At 38.2% G+C, this 17635-nt stretch overlaps 1 protein-coding gene and 1 pseudogene across 2 annotated transcripts; one reads left to right on the top strand and one right to left on the bottom strand.

Moving 5' to 3' along the window:
• Window positions 1–495: 495 nt before the first annotated feature.
• Window positions 496–3936, top strand: LOC137709042 (uncharacterized; annotated as a pseudogene). Its single transcript, XR_015958133.1, has 5 exons — window positions 496–516; window positions 574–584; window positions 673–1912; window positions 2226–3115; window positions 3759–3936. The product of XR_015958133.1 is annotated as an uncharacterized LOC137709042 (transcript).
• Window positions 3937–11577: 7641 nt separating this feature from the next.
• LOC137708043 (V-type proton ATPase catalytic subunit A) lies at window positions 11578–17299 on the bottom strand. Its single transcript, XM_068447015.2, has 20 exons — window positions 16795–17299; window positions 16152–16278; window positions 15949–16004; window positions 15806–15862; window positions 15472–15583; window positions 15338–15375; window positions 15111–15212; window positions 14823–14879; window positions 14653–14724; window positions 14478–14579; window positions 14331–14393; window positions 14117–14249; window positions 13699–13805; window positions 13320–13514; window positions 13131–13217; window positions 12927–13031; window positions 12604–12701; window positions 12399–12477; window positions 12061–12149; window positions 11578–11981 (listed from the first exon to the last, which is right to left on the bottom strand). Exons 1-20 carry the CDS (start codon window positions 16870–16872, stop codon window positions 11867–11869), a joined length of 1872 nt encoding a protein of 623 aa, XP_068303116.2. The 5' UTR covers window positions 16873–17299; the 3' UTR covers window positions 11578–11866.
• Window positions 17300–17635: the final 336 nt, after the last annotated feature.

Genomic DNA, 17635 nt, shown 5'->3' with positions numbered 1-17635 from the left:
TGTAATAAAAACGGGTTCGAGAGATCAGTAGCCATCTCTAATGGTTTTGTGTTGGTTCCTGAATCACTCATGATGACGATGTTGTTGGTTGTGGTGCGGAAGCGTTGAAGATAGGTGGGGTATTCAGAGTCACCAGAAACGGTGCTCTGATACCATGATAAAATATGAACCTGCTAGGGTTTCGTGGGTTCTAGGGTTTAAGCTATGAGAGAGAAGTGTTGAAGATGGTTTTGTATATTTGCTTAATGAAACAATTACAAGATGAAACATATATATAGGGAAGAAAAAGAACATAAGCCTAATTTTGCCTAACTTACCTATCTTGCTTGACTAACCTAACTTGCCTAACTTTGAACAAGAAAATTGACTAGCCTACCATTATTCCAACATGTTTATTTCATGCATTTTAATTGCTTAATAGGTTGGTTCCCAAATCCCAAAGGCCAAATGGGTTTTTATTCTTCAGCTAATTCATTCAGCAGTAATCCAGGGTTCATGAATGCTAAGCAGATGAAAGTAAGTACTTTTTATTTTTATTTTTCCCTTTATGTGTCTGTATCTGCTAAAACTTAGGAACCGTTCTGGTCAGATATCAGTCTGATCACTTGAAACGTAAATGCCAATACTCTAGGGCTCTTTTGGTGCCTAGGATTGGATTGCATTGCATTGCAGGAAAAGTTGAACTTTCATGGAAATGGTATGGAGATTTAGGTATTGTTTTCTACACAGAGGGCCAACCCAAATCATCAGAGCACTACGCATGTTGCCAATCTGCCAATTTTCATCACCAAAGATGTGTCCAACTAACAAAACCCAGGAAAATTTCCTGAAAGTTTTTGACCGACAAAGAAGTAAACTCAATCATCAAGTTGGGCATTCCACTTTATTGAACTGCCCTTCTGATTTGATTGCACTGAGATTCTTCTTGTGGTGTGCTGGATAACATAATTTTTTTCACAATAAGATTGTGATTGATCACATGGTTGGTGTGATCAAGCACGTGATGCACCAATACAGAACCATTAAATTGGTTATTAGGGAAGTAGAGAGCATGGGGTGTGTTGTAAAATCTCAAACATTTTTGCTGTTGTTGAGAATTTATTGGTGTGGCGAAATGTATACAATGGTCTTTGAGGCTATTGAGCTAATGGGTACTTATGGCTTTACTCCAAACACATTTGCTCGGAACATAATCATTGATGCGTTGTTCAAAATTGGGCATGTGGATTTAGCTATTAAGTTTCTGAAATAGACCCGAAGGCCAAATTTTTTTACTTTTAACATTGCACTGTGTAATTTATGTAATCTCAATGATTTATATCACATTGGAGATGTGTTTAGAATGATGTTGCGATGGGGATATCACCCAAAAGTGGAGACATTTGAGATGATTTTGAGCTGTTTATGCAAAATGGGTAAAATAGTGGAGGCGCATCAAGTTTTGGGTCTATTGATTACTTTGGGTATTGCTGTGTCTGTAACTGTGTGGAGTATGTTGATGAATGGGTTCTGTCGGTTGCAGAGACTTGATGCGGCTGGTAAGTTATTGGAGAAGATGGTTGAGACTGGTTCTTCTCCTAGTATTGTAGCATACACGACTTTAATCAGGGGATTTTTAAAATCTAATATGGTTAGTGAAGCATTCAATATTCTAAATATTATGGAATCTAAGGGATATGCCCCTGGCCTCGTTCTTTGTAATGTGTTAATAGACTCCTTTGCCAAATTGCTGGGAGGTGTGATGATGCCATTGATGTTTTCGTTAGCATGCGATCACGGAACTTGGTTCCTGATTCTTTTACTGTCTCTTCATTATTATCCACCTTGTGTTTGTCAAGGAGGTTTGATATGTTACCCAAGTTGGTTTGTGGACTTGACATAGAAGCTGACTTATTGCTATGTAACTCTGAGGGCTAGTTTGGTATTGCTGTGCTTTGAAAAAAAGCTGTTTCTGCTGTGCTGTGAGAATAAGCAGCTGTGAAATAAAGCAGCAGAGTGTTTGGTAAATTTTTTTGTAAAAGTGCTTTTGAAAAAAAAAAAAAAAAAGCAGTATTAGAGTGTTTGGTAAACTTTTATGTAAAACAGATGTGAAAAAAAACCAGTTTTTCAAAGCTAGGTTTTGCAGCTTCTTGTTTTTGGCTTTTTTTCATCCAAAACTGTGAAAAAAAGCTGAAGCTGAGTGTTTACCAAACACAAAAACAGCTCCCAACTTTTTTTGATAGCAGCTTTTTTCAGAATCACCTCAGTACCAAACCAGGTCTCACTCCTCTGTTATTTCTGTAAAGCCGGGTTTCCGTCTCTTGCTGTAAAGTTTTATAATGATATGCTTGATAAAGGCCTTACCCCAGATAAGTATACTTTTGTTGGATTAGTAGATGGGTTATGCAAGGCAAGAAGAGTTGACGAAGCAGTTGATGCGTATCATGGGATTCTCCAGAGTTTCCCTGGACAGGATGCTTATATTCATACTTTGGTCATGGATGGGCTTATAAAGGTCCGTAAATTTAATGCGGCCATTAAAGTGTTTAGAAAAGTAGTTGAAGAGGGCTACACACTTGATGCTGCAGCATACACAGTTGCCATTACAGGGCTCTTTATGGGTGGTAGAGCTGGAGAGGCTTGGTCACTCTATCGCCAGATGAAGGAGGTCAGCTTGGCTCTTACTGTACATACATACAATGTAATGGTCTCTGGTTTTGTTAAAGAAAGAGATCTTAATATGGTTAATTTAATGCTACAAGAGATGATAGAAGCAAAAGTAGAACTGAGCTCCAACACTTTCTTGAGATTATCAAAATTCCTCTGTAGACCATATCATTCTAATTCAGTTATTGAACTATGGATTGAGATGAGAAGTTTGGGCTTGATATCTTCCAAGGTAGTGCAAGAATTACTTCCGGATGAAGTTGCCGAAGGCATGAAAGTAGATGATGGCCTCATTGCATTTTCAGACGTTACTTCAGAAACTGATCGATCTGTGGAGACATCTGGCTCTGAAGACGTTTATGATGTGGCTGCTTCAATGGCTTGAAATTTATAGTGGTTAAGATTTGCCTCTTCAATGTCTTCTCTTGGAATTGACAGTTTAAATGGCATTTCATCTAGCATGCTAAAGGTAATTCTTGTAACTTCAATTTCTTTCCTGTCTAATTGGTTATCTTTGAATTGCCTTTGGCCTGTGGGATAACCTTAAAGATGCTAGTTGTGATTTCTCCAAACAAGAGCTTGTTTCTCATTCCTAAAATCGTGTGGCTTTCACTTATTGTTTCAATTATTACTTATTAGGAACACAAAATAGATTTTAACAGAATAATAATCTAACAAATAAAAGAGAAGTTTGTTTGTTTTCGGTTTTTTTCCGAAAAGGGGAGCTTGTTTATTAGTAATTCGGGAAAATGTACCATGCCTTGTTTTGTAATCAGATTGCTGAACAAAAAGTTTGTGTGATCAAGCATGTATCATTGCAATTGGAATTTGTGGCGTGATAGTGTTGTGTTGTTCATACAGTGTTTAAATGAATAAATTTTCTATTTCATTTCCATTATAATTAGAAATTTAGAATCATACATGATATTAATTTCAAATAGCTCTTTAAAGTCTCTATTTTAGATTTGTGTATTTGTGATTTTGGATGACACTGAAATTATTTATGGGTTTGTTTTATTTAGTTGAAAAGTAGACCTTTGATTGTAGGGTTTGTGTAACTGTTCTATTTATGTTTAGGTAAAATGGCTGTAATTAGTTTAGTTACTTTGCAGGGTTGTTTAGTTGGACTTTTAATGGACGAATTCCAGTTTTCAGTGCTTTGGCCACCAACACCAGCAGCAGCACCATTTGGTTGTAATGTTTGGAAAACCGAGCACTAGGTTATGTGTGTTTTTGCAAGAAAAACTGGAACTTTTTTGTTGAGGAAGAAGATTGATACTGGTTCAGAGATGCGTTTACATTTTTATTTTCAACTTTTTTGTTAGAGATTGCTTATTGTTTTAGGTTGTAAATGATAATTATCAACTATATATTTTATGAAAAGGGTTTCTATATAGCCGCCACACACAATACTTATAATCCATTTAACATTCTTGTGGCAACGCAGGCTAAATCTTTGGACAAATAAACATCTTTCTTATAATTCTTTTGGGAATTTTTTTCCTCGTTAACGTATATCTCCTTGCTCTTCATCGAATTAACTGCTGGCCTTTCAGGTTTTCTCCAACTTCTCAATTAGTATAGGTTATGAATATTTGGAAGAACATCATTGCTAGAAGAACACCTTATCCATGCCTATTTGGGTTCACATAATGAGTTTTTTATTCTTGATTTTAGCTCATTAGCTTTAAAGACTAAAGCCATGCAATGTTAAGCGACGCTAAGTCATGCGGTGTTTCCTTAGGCCACAAAAGTCATGCAATTTCGAGCAGTCCTCGCGTATTCATTAATTGCATGATTAATTGCTATGGGTCATAACTACCATTTCAAAAATTAAAATACGATCAAACATTTAGTATTGCATTTCAGTGGTATTCTTTTCAGCTTGTAAGTATAAGGTTTTAAGTTTAAATATCTTCAATGATGAGTTTGATATTAAATTAGTAGGAAACTTCTTTTTACACCCAATTTTTATCGTTGAACACCCTTAAAAAATTCAATTTCTTAATGATCATTGTATCTATACGTAGAATGACTCAAATACCTAGTTCACTTTGAATTATAATATTAATTTTTTTTTTAACAAACAATAGTATTTATGCTAAAGCTCTAAGAGTGGGGGAGTAAGCGAAGTCTCACACGGGGCTAGCAATAATGTGATTCAAATTCGCCTTTAGCGAAAATCGAATATATGACCCACCTCACTTACTAGTGAAGAGAAATATTACTAGACTATAATATTATTTTATCTAAATCGCTCTTATTATTTCATCATAAAGAATCCAGATATGATGCTAGTCAAGTCACCGTCCACTTTTAGGATGCAGTTGAGTTTGGGCAATTGGAACTAAAATTCAAAACCAAAACATGAATCAAATCGGGCTGCACCGTTCAATTCTTACACCCTAATTAGATGTTAGGGTGTAATTGATTATTTGGTCAAGTCTATACATTTAGTAAGTACTGTAAATAGTATCTCTTGGGAAATAACATTGTAAATAGTATCATCTCTCTCCATAAAATAGTATCACTATAAAAGATTTTAAAACCCACAACATCGCATAGGGCTCAATTGCTAGTGATAACTAGAATGTAAAAATTGTTGTTTTTTGTGAAATACAATGTCCTAATTGATAGACCACGTCAGTCTGTGACTCTCACTTCCGAGACTTCAGGAAGTTGTGATCGATCTAAACTCTTATCCATGCAGAGTTAGCTTAGGTTACAACTCCCACAAATGTTTGTTGGTTCTCGGATATATATCTTTCCTCCAGTTTGTTGTAATCTTTGAATTTTGAAAAGCCTTGTAAATAGGGATTGCTTTCCCTGATGTACTTTGAAATGAATATAAATACATGCAGTCTCTCATTAAAGAGGTATGCAATTAACGTAAACTCTTGAGCATTCTTAAGTTTTTCATGGTATACGAGCCTTAGCAAGTCCAACGACACAGATCCAATTTTTTTTTTTTCCCAATGGCTGATAGTTCCAACAGTGCTGCAACCCCAAACATCTCCAATCCCAATCCAGCATTACCTGCTATGAACTCCTTCTCGTCCATGACGACAGTCGTCAATATCAAACTGGATCGAACCAACTATCCTCTATGGTTGGCTCAGATTCTCCCCATTCTCAGGAGTCGTGACTTGATGGGTTATGTAGATGGGTCCATTGCATGTCCTCCCAAACAGCTTCCTGGTGCCGCTGACATCAATCCTGCATACACAACCTGGGTTCATCATGATCAAATGATATTGAGTTGGATAAATGGCTCCCTCACGCCATCTGTGCTATCGGTTGTGGCAAGCAAGAGATGCTCTCGTGATACCTGGGAGGCTCTTGAGCAAAGGTATGCTTCCTCGTCCCAAAATCGTATCTTGTTCCTTCGGAATGAACTGATGCAAACCAAAAAAGGAGATATGGCTATTGCAGACTATCTTGATCGCATGAACTCGATTTCTGACAACCTTGCCCTTGCTGGGCAACCAGTGAATGATGATGAGCTTGTCCAGATTATCCTGAACAATCTGGGTCCTGCTTATGAAATGACTGTGAGTGCTGCACAGGCACGTGACACTCCAATCACGTACCCTACACTTGAGGCTCTCTTATTGACAACGGAGAGGAGGATGGCTGAGCAAACTGCTCCTACTGTGGAGGTTGCTCCTGTGAATGCATTTGTGACTACTCGAGGTCGTGGTGGACGATTTCGAGGTACTGGACGTGGTGTGTCTCCGTCTGCACGTGGTGGTGGTGCTGCCAACCAACGAGGTTTCTTTCCTCGCAGTAATAATCAACGGCTAAACTCGGCTTGCAATGGTGAGAAGTTCACGGCTACAGGTGAAAGACTCACTTGTCAAATATGTGGAAAACAAGGGCATCCTGCCCTTGATTGTTATCAAAGAATGAATGTAGCATATGAAGGGCGCATTCCAGCTAAGAGACTTACTGCTATGGCAACATCACCGGTCACCATCAACAAGCAATCTAATGGACAGTGGTTGCTTGACACCGGTGCTAATGCACATGTCACTTCAGATCTTCAAAATTTGATCAATCCAAAAGAGTATCATGGTAATGAAAATGTTGGTGGTGTAGGTAACGATACTGGTCTCTCTATCTCTCATCTTGGTTCAAATACAATTCAAACTCCGTTAAACTCTTGAGCATTCTTAAGTTTTACACTAATATCTACGTGTATCATTTTTGTCCCTAAAACTGCAGGCACAGATGGAATGGCATGACTATGAGTATCATTGAGAAAGAGGAAGATGCTAAAATTTTCAGTCTTAGAGGGATGCCGTTACCGTAAGATATTCAGTCATGAAGAGTGGTTGTGACTAAGTGCTTATTAGTCCTTATAAGGTACGACGTTGTCTGCTGCTAGCACATCCAACTTGTCTGTAGCCGCATCTATCTCAAAATTATTCACGCCATCGATTTGCTTCGGCACGTCGCTTACTTTTAGCCTACAAGTATTGCATGAACAGATGAAATTCAACTTGAGAGCAATGAAATAAAGTTTTGGTGATCGTAAAATACGAATTTATCAAATACATGTCAACAATTCTTTATATGGTAAACATAATATATTACTCTCCGGTTGAGAGAGGATTCTTGAGGACGAAAACACAACACCCTAAAAGGAAATAATACAAAATCCAATATCATCAGGAAAAATTGAAAGTAACTTAAATTGCAAAGGGAAAAATTAACGAAACTATAGTCGTCTTGTGTTTAATGTTGGTGAATCGGGCAACCAGATAGCCGGCGTTTCCGTTTTGTTAATGTACCTGTTTGAAAGTGACATGGTTTCCCCCCTTCTTTTTCTTTTGTAGCCTGGTTGCGCTTTCTCTTGCTCCCTAATCCTTCATGGACTTCTGTCCTGTGAGACATTAAAAAAGCAGCTGGAGAAACAGACCTATAATCTCAAATTTAGCAGCGAAGCCAGGATTCCAACGCCGGCTGGGCTAAACTTGTATGCTATACGAAAGGAAAGCTTATCGAAATTTTGGTGGAGTTTTGAGTGTTCCTTAGATATCCGAGTTTTCGAAACCCTATGAAAATTTTGACAGAAGGAACTAGATAAGGTGAGTGGTATTAGAATGATATCTGGCAGCTTGACCCTGCCTTCCTTTCCAAGTAACTACCGTTTTATTCTCTTTTCATTTTTCAGTCTCTTTAGATCTCGTTTGATAACAGTTTTTAGATTTTGATGAAGTTCTGAAAGCTCGTTTGATTTATTTCTTCTCTCTTATTAAATAGTATATATGCGAGGAGCCAAGAGCATTCTCGGATGAGCAAGTAGAGCTACAGAAACCATCTCCCCACCAATCGATGTTCTTCTCTCCCAACCCGTCCTCCCTGAATCGATCGGGATCATTACAAAGGTCTATATTCTGCACGAACTTGGTATGAAACAAGAGAGACCAGGAAAACGGTATGGTTGTGCATCTGATTTAGATTAATAAGAAACAAGAGTGAGTAGTTGGGAGGAGAAGAGAACTTTTGATATCATCAAAAAGTTGAAGCAACTTCTAAATTTGTCTCGGTGGTTTGCAAATTACAAATTTCCACAAATATTGATCACAATTTCATAAAGGAGTAATGCAGACAAAGATGAAACCGAATACAAAATGTCGAGTACAGGGTAAGCACTCTTAATTGCTTTAGCTATAAACATTATTTACATCTTGTGTTAATTTTCATCCTTAATAAGACATGATTCAAAAAATACATACCCTAATAAAACCATAAACAATTTCATATACTTTCTGCAAAGATTCATAGACAATTTTAAGAAGACATGATTCTCATTAATACTAGCCAAAACAAAAATATGCGTTCGGCAGGAAAACAAAACATGAGTAGTCTTAAAAGACAAGAATACTACAAGACACACAAAAGAAAGAAGGATCAATTGCTGGTTGTGAGCTCCCAGAAAGTGTAGGACCCTTCGCTTTCGAGCTTGAGGGTCATCCTACTCTGAGAAGCTAATACCGTCTAAGCCTCCATAAAAAGTAAAAAATGAATTATTGCTGGTTGTGAATGCGATGCCATCTAATACATGGGCATGTACTGTTAGTACACATGACTCCAGTTTGAGCTCTGCTGATCCTGTTCTTCAAACACTTGCCACATTGAGTCCATCTTTTCCATCGGCTCCCCGCCCGTCGCCGTCTGCCACGTCTGCTCCGTCTGGCCCTTTTGCGTCGTCATTTGATGTATATGCCTAGCACTGCCACCACCTCTGCTCTTTTTCCCTTCTCTTTTGTCATTGCTTATTTTGTTATCTTTTATATGATTGACGACATCAATCTCATGTTTTCTATCATGCTTTCCCTTGTTTCCATCATCATCGGTCACAGTACAGTTGTTACCAACTCGTCTTTTACTTCTACTTCTGCTAAGCGCTTGGTTAACTCCATGCTCCTCAACATATTTTCCTTTGTTTCCATCATCACCAATCAGAACACCATCGTCGCCACCCCTCCTTTTAGTCCTACTTCTGCTAGTTCTGTGGCTAATTTCGTGGTCCTTGTCACGTTTGCCTTTCTTCCCATCGTCAGCAATCACACTAGCATCGTTGCCACACTGCCTTTTAGTTCTACTTCTATGCACTAGGCTAACTTCAGGTTCCTCGTCAGATTCCTCCAACTCTTGCGACATCTTGTGCATCCGCTCCGTTTGCTCCGTTTGTTCCGTCTTCCCCACTCGACCTACATGACGCATTCGTTGCACATCCCTATCATCGCCACCACCCTGTCTTTCGCTTCTACTTCTTCGCAGCGGCGCTCGATTAATTTCGTGTCCACCAACATGTTCGCTTTCGTTTTCATCGTCGTCACCAATCACAACACCATTGTTGCTACCACCCCATCTTTCAGTTCTACTTCTTACAAGCACCGGTTTAATTTTGTTAGCATTAGTGGTGCAACCCATTATTTGTTTACATATTCTTCTACTAAGCCATCCTAAGAACCCACCACCTCCTTTTCTGCCACCACTTTTACTAGTCTCACCACCATCCATGATCTTGAGTTCGACTTGACTGTTTGTTGAATCCTTTTGATTCCATAACTCTATCGTCTTGACTTGGTGTAAAGTTTTAAGCTCCGCGACGAGTTTCTGTGGATCGAAGTCGTCCGTCACGCCCAGAACCAACTTCCCTACCTCTCTGAATGGATATTTGTTAAGCACGCCATCAGAATTCACCACTTTCAGCAGCTTCTTCCAACATCCCATGCATGAACAACCACTAGTAAACTCCACCTTGAAACCAACATACTGAAGCTTCTGGTGATACTGAAGCGTCTGGCGATCACTACTCATGCTTTTTTCTGTGCGAGAGAGAGAAGAGGTCGGTGAATACAAGTGTCTGAAGATTTAACGACTGTATGCAATTGCATGCATCTCAAACGCATGCATGTTTATATAGTAACAAAATAAATCTACTTGAAGCAGGAATCCCACCTAAAAGAGAAAACAAAACACAATGAAAAGGGAAACGTACGTCAAGTCTCAATTCATCAGGAGAAACTTAAAAGCACCATAAAGTTCTAATAAAAAGGGAAACATAAATCCAGAGTTCATCCCAGTTAAAAATAAAAAAAAAAATAAAAAACAACCAACATAGTAAGGATAACTTTTTATTGTAGGATTTACATGACACAAGTATATTGTCACAGTGGTATCTCGTGTTAATAACACGACTATTCGTGGAAGTGTTTCTTCACATGACATTGTAGTATTGGCACGAGACGCCATTGTGATAGTGTACTCGATCCATGTAAGTCACTTTCTTAGTATTAATAAAGAAAATTGATGATACAAGAGATTCCAAACTACCTACGAAAAGAGAATCAAAACACAAGTCCAAAAAACCTAACACGCCACCTTAACCAACTAACATAACCAGTGTCTCTTGGAATTAAAATCATCATAATGCTTAAGATTGAGAACCAGAGGCCTGCCCAAAAAATGTACTTACATGTCACTACCAGCGTGACATCTTCAGTCCAACAGTATAAAAGTAATGTGTGAATTTTTATCTATATGACATTATATTATTGAAACAGGACGTTACTTAAGAATGAAGGGTTTAGATATATCATCCATTCAAGTTACCTAAACATATTTCATCCATTCAAGTTGCTTAAAAATTGAAACATTGGGTCTTGGTTATAAATGGCCGGTCCATTTGAAAGCGGGCTTAAATATAAGATCAAAAACCCAGAAATCGGAGAAGTCGAATCCGAACCAATCCCATTCCGTTGGCGGTTGGATGGTTTAATCGTAAAACTTGGAATAAAACACTCTTCAGGTACAATCTTTAATCTTGGGGTTGTCTGCTGTACACTCTTCAGGTACAATCTTTAACCTGGAAAAAGGTTTTCCTGAGTTCAATTGAGCTTTTGATTATGTAGGAAATTTGTTTTAGGTCAATAAATAATTTCATATTTCGTCGTAGGAACGTTAATGTATATTTTCTTTTTCCCTTGTCTTTGGGAGATTGGGAGACTGGGACAGTTTGATACTTATGAATGCTCTCTGCCGCGGATGCTTACTGTTTTCGTTCATTGCTCTCGTGTTTATGTGCATAACTTTGTGTTTTTTCATCTTATAGACACCAACATGTCGTCCTATGAGAATGTCGTTGGTGGGAAGCTGAATCTGAAGAGAAAGGCTCTGGATGTGAAAGCCGCTGCTGGAACGAAGAAGACAAAGAAACGTAATTTGAACCTTGATTTCCGTCTTTAGGGTCTTCTGAATTCCGCTTGCTCCTCTAAACGTTCGTGCGGCCATCTCAATGTCATTACTTGGCTCAAAGTAAACTGCTTTCGGGTAGCCCGTCTCTCGAGAATGACCATTTTGTCAACTAAGCGATTCATAAAAATGAAGATTCTTAAGAGAGAAGTGAAACTGTCCACGGAACCGAAAACTCGAAATGATACAAATACCTTATTGTTTAACTACACAAATAAGGAATGGCATTTAGTCTCTTATTCTGGGTAAAAACCCCAAGGATATGACAGGAATATAATCACTGAAACTATAGCTACACATTCCAACTAGAGCAAGTGCCACATGAGCAAGGCCAGAGTGGCATAAAAAACCCTAACACTGTCGTTCTTCGTGCACAACAAAAACAAATCCACGGACCTTGCGATTTATAATAGCCACTCGAATAACCTTAAACTCTTTGTTTTGAGATGTTCAATCACCGGGTTTCATCCTCAAGAGCACGGAAACCACTTGTGAGGTCCTCGTGTAGCTTCTTAAATTTTGCCACAAGAGCTTCTTCCCCTTCAGCCGGATCCTCAAACTTTTGAGACCTGCATGTAACAGGTAAGAGGGTTAAGACCAATAAGATTTGAAACGTTTCCTGTTGTTCAGCATTATGAAGTTACTTACACTAGGCGGTAAAAGAGATCTCCCAAACGGTGCTTGATTAGGCTGTAACTTATCTTTTGACCATCCATGCCAGCGGCTCTCTCTACAGCCTGCATATTGAGCACCACATAAAATCAGTAAAGGGCCGACGACCATTGCTGATTCAATTAGCCAGTAGCCACTCCAAGGTGAACTCAGAAGTTATATATGTATGATAGAAAGCTTAGTTCTGGTATAAAGTTGAAATATTTTTTGTTTTTATCAACCTAGAGGCAAATTCTTTAGACATCCCAAAGATATTGCTAACGCAGAAATGGTAGGTCATAACAGGAAAGGTAAATAAATGGCAAATAGTTCACCTGATTGGCCAGATTAAAGTAATGGATGATATTCCGCATCATCCAGACGGACTTGTAGAATGGGCAGAACTTGTCATATCTGTCCACCCACGAAAAACATGTAACAGATGAGTAAGCTTACCAGGCCCACCCAAAAACTAAAAGGAACATATGAATAATTAAAACAGATATAGTTCAAAGAGAGGATTATAGAGCTGGAACTCACGGAGTAAATGCGTTCTGTGCAAGATAATCCTCCCTCAAGAGCTTTGCAGTCTCTAAGGTGATCTTATCTCCTTCAGCCAAAGCATCCTTTCCTACAAGCTGATTTAACCAAAGATATCAGTTTAGGACTATCCAACCATCCATAGATCAGCTAAACCTTGGAGATCTTTCAAACCAGATATCGATCTGATATTACAAAGCCTCAAATGTCCCCCTACTCTTGAAATTTACACGTTTTATAGGACTTATCATACTAACAAATGAAATGGTTTCTGTTTTTGGGATTGGTGAACCTAATCCATATAACAAGAAATAAAGACGTACTTGGACTATTTCATTGAGATCATCTTCTCGCTGCAAAACCTCACGTGCCTTTGTCCTGATGTTGATAAAATCAGGATCAAATTGATCATAGAAAGACTCTAATGCCTGCAACCAACAAAAAGGAATGAACAATTAATACCGCTCAATTAGTGATACCAGCAAGAAAAGGCCAACAAGAAAAGGGGTAACAGTCTATGAACATACTGTTGAGTACTTTGAGTAGGAAATAAGCCAGTTCACAGAGGGGAAATGCTTCCTCTGAGCAAGTTTTTTGTCCAGACCCCAGAAAACCTGGAAAAAAGGTAAACTCCCATTGGTGAGAATCATAGAAGGCATCAACACGAAGTCTCTTATTTGGAATGTCATGCATAAAAATGAGATTGCAAATTATACCTGAACAATGCTAAGTGTTGCAGATGTCACGGGGTCTGAGAAATCTCCTCCTGGAGGAGAAACAGCACCAACAATTGTCACACTGCCATTACGCTCTGGCCCACCAAGACATTTTACTTTACCCGCCCGTTCGTAAAATGATGCTAAACGTGCTGCCAAATAAGCAGGGTATCCACTATCTGCAGGCATTTCAGCCTGTATATAAAAGCAAGAGAAATGCCATTAAAGCGATGAATGTTATATTTCATTTATGAAAAAAGAAAAAAGCGAAACTTCCAAAGTAGTTTGTGAATAAAAATATGCCATGTGTGTTAAAAAGTGAGAGTCCAAACCAATAAAAACGCATCCTGCATAAAAATAAATTATAAGAGAGAATTACCAGCCGCCCAGAAATCTCACGCAATGCCTCGGCCCATCGAGATGTTGAATCTGCCATCATGCTGACATTGTAGCCCATATCTCTGAAGTATTCAGCAATAGTAATTCCTGAAAATTTCAAAGACAAAAGGTAAAGAATATGAACACACTTCCTAAAATAATATTTGACCCAGATCACCACACAAGACCAGAATCATCAGCAAGGAAGTTACCCAAATATAAGTAAACTTCCCAGAAAAATTAAATGGAAGAGTCCAATTCCTATTTGAGCCATAGCTATGTCTATACTTTTCCAGGCATATGTAATGGACCATCAAAGGTGGTGAAGTGGACTATAAAAATAGCATATCATCCTCTTGCACCCGAAAGTTTTCAATAGATCAGTGAAACCTTAGTGAGACATAGCTTAAAAGGTTTACCAGTGTAGATTGAAGCTTCACGAGCAGCCACAGGCATGTTAGAAGTGTTGGCCACAAGTGTTGTGCGCTTCATGACAGATTCTTCACGACCATCAGGCAAAGTCATTGTCAATTGAGGGAAATCCATAAGCACCTGGATCATTGATTAGTTTCAATTGATCAAATCCAAGACAGTCAAAAAGCGTAACAAATAATCTGATTATAGAATAGATACCTCTGCCATTTCATTTCCACGTTCTCCACAACCAACATAAACCACAGTGTCTGAGTTCGAGTACTGCAGACAAGAAAAACATCTACTATGAGTTCCAGTGTAAAAATAACTATAGGAAGTCTTTAATAAATAATGACATGTTTTTACCTTTGAAAGAGCTTGACTAATAACCGTTTTTCCACAACCAAAAGCCCCAGGAATGGCACAAGTCCCACCAAGAACAGAGGGGAAAAGGGCATCAAGAACGCGCTGATAAAAAAAATGGTCAGCAACCAGTAATCCCAAAAGATAGAAGAATCTATAAAGCAAAAATATAATCTACCTGCCCAGTGAGTAGAGGGGTATCAGCAGCAACCTTTGCTGCAACAGGCCTAGGTGTACGTACAGGCCAAGTCTGCAATTATGTAAAACTTAAATACAGTTTACAATAATGATCATAGTGGTAAGCATGAATACTCTGAAAGCACAAACCAAAGAGCAAACTATACAGACCTGAAGCATAGTAAATTTCTTTTTTTGTCCTTGAAACTCAAGCTCTAATACAGTATCCTGCAAATGCATACAGGAAGAGTCAACTCACACCGTTCAAGAAAATCCATTCATGACTCAAGTAGTGCTTGCTCTATAAAGACAAACCTATATCGTGTATATACATGCAAATGTATAAACATACTCATAACTTACTAAAGAAACCATGTTCATAGAATTATAGTAAATTTTAGTTACAATGATGACCAGAGAAATGGATACCAAATAGTAATTTAAAAGTCATAATCAAACCTTCAATGAATATTGACCAGGTGGTGCGACATAAGTAACTTTTCCCATAGCATCAGGAGGAAGTGCAACTCGGTGCTCCATCAGACTATTTTCGAAGACAGTCTGCGATGCAAAAGATACACATGCCCAAACTAAGATGCAACTTAACGAAAATGATCATACTTGAGTAGTACAATATATTTCAGAAATTTTTTCACAAACCAAGAGTTCAATGCTACAGAACTTACAGCATACAAGTCTCCACCGGTAAGATGATCACCTTCACCTGCCACCCACAGTTTAAAATTTTCAAAATCGAGCCATAATAAAAACAATTTTTTCTTTCTGATAAACAGCTATACATCAATTTGGTTTAGGTTACCTATTTTTTTTGGCTGAAACTCCCATAGTATATCTTTGTCAAGAGCTGGGACAGATACACCACGTGGGATATAGACATCACCAGATATCTTTGCAATAGTTTTCAAGGGCCTCTGTCATGATATAAAAATAATAAATCATAAATAAATAAAAAACAAAGAGAGAGAATAAGAAAAGAAGCGAGTAAGCATAGAAAATTGCTCCAATCTAAGATAATTTTCTCAAAACTTTTGAGGTTTTGTGTTGATTAAATATAATACGAAGTATAAACGGAATTAGATTAGTTCATAAAACAATATAGAAAAAGGGATAGCTGCAAAGTAATATAAACAAACCTGGATTCCATCAAAAATATTTCCCAATATCCCAGGTCCCAACTCCACTGATAAAGGCTGAAACACCAACATAAAAAAAATATTAGCTGATGCAGTTGAAACAACAGAAAAAACAAGAGGGTAAAACAAGACGTTAAACCCACCTTGCGAGTACGTAGAACCGGATCGTTCACCATCAACCCAGCTGTTTCCTCATAAACTGAAATGGACAGAAAAACTTATGGTTACACCAAATCCAAACGTAAATTAGCTGATTATTTACTTCTCTGAAATGAGGGAAGCCAAATATGAATAGATATAACTGCAAAAAAAAAAAAAAAAAAATGAACAAGAAATAACAAATAACCTTGTATTGTGGCAGAATCTCCTTCTAACCGAATAATTTCACCGATCAAATTATCATGTCCAACACGAACTAGTTCATACATAGCAGCTCCAGCCATGCCATCGGCAACCACGACTGGTCCAGAGACCTATCAATTATATATTTTCCACATCCAATTAGCCACCAATACGCACACAAAAAAAAAAAAAAAACTTTTAACCAAACCTTTTTTGTACATGAATCATATCGACAAACCCAAAAAAGCGAAGATTGATGTGATTTGCGATTAAAGCAGCTCAGTACTCAAATTTTGCTGCTCCAGCAACAAAGATCACTGAACAAATTAAACTTTAGCATTTTTTTTCCCCTCCAATTAATCAATCACTCAATTTTGGGGCAATGCAAATCATATCAGCAAAATTCATCGATCAAGTAAACATATTGATCAAAATAACACATAAATTCCACTACTTGAATCAATTAAACCTAACTAAATATTTTCAATTAACCATCAAATCTGAATAATCACAAAATTCACAGCAACAGGGCACTGATCCAATCACTTCAAAATTCAATCAGCAACAACACAAACAAAACAGATCGAATTTAATATCGAATTGGATGAATCTGATCCATTCAAATCGAGTGTGGAAGTGGAACGAACCTTGCGGACGTAGCCATACTCGCTCTCCTTCTCGGAGTCCTCAAATGTGGTCAATCGGGCACCGTACACCGCCGGCATTTTGGGCGCGGATCGGGTGGATATTTCGAGATCTGAGTCTCAAAGATCGACCAAAACCTTAGGGTTCCGACCGAATTGCAGAGAAGGTTGAGAAAGAGAGAACAGGAAGATAGACAGGGAGAGCCTTCAGATGACACGGACTGTTATCATGCGATCGGTATAATTGGCAAAGAGAGCACGGAGTGCGATCCGCTGCGGGCGATTGTATTATATTTAGCGGCGTGTGCCTGGTAGAATCCGACACGTAATGGGGATCCTACGATTCGTAGGATAACTTATGACCTGGCGAAAGTTGGTTGAGTGGTGTGTTCAAGAAGAACCAACGGTGCTTTGCCACGTGCCTGGTGAGTGATGCTTCCGCGAAAGTTGTTTCGGTTGGTTTTTTTCGTGTTTTTATTTTTATTTTTTTGGATGTGTACTGTCGCTGGACTCTTCCCATATCTTTGCCTGACCAGTATTAACTCTACACGTTCCATGCGTTTGTTTTTACTTGGGTTAATACGTGCAATATGAGCCAGCAAAATTTAAAATGAGTGCTGCTAGGCTCATCCTTTTTTCTTAATTTTCTACCCGCTTTATTATCACACCCCCTATGAAAAGTAAAGCAGATAATCCTACTAGACACTTAGCATTAAGATCTAATGGTTTTCTAAATTTTGTTCACTAGTCATATCGCCAACCCGATTGCCACTTCCTTGCCCTTTCTTGGTGGGCTGATTAGGGTAGGTTGTGACCAATTAAAATGAATTTGAGTCAAGTCATT

The sequence above is a fragment of the Pyrus communis genome, chromosome 17 (assembly GCF_041283825.1).
Source record: "Pyrus communis isolate YQ-2024b chromosome 17, ASM4128382v1, whole genome shotgun sequence".
Taxonomy (NCBI): Eukaryota; Viridiplantae; Streptophyta; class Magnoliopsida; order Rosales; family Rosaceae; genus Pyrus; species Pyrus communis.
This window is presented reverse-complemented; position numbering and strand designations above follow the sequence as displayed.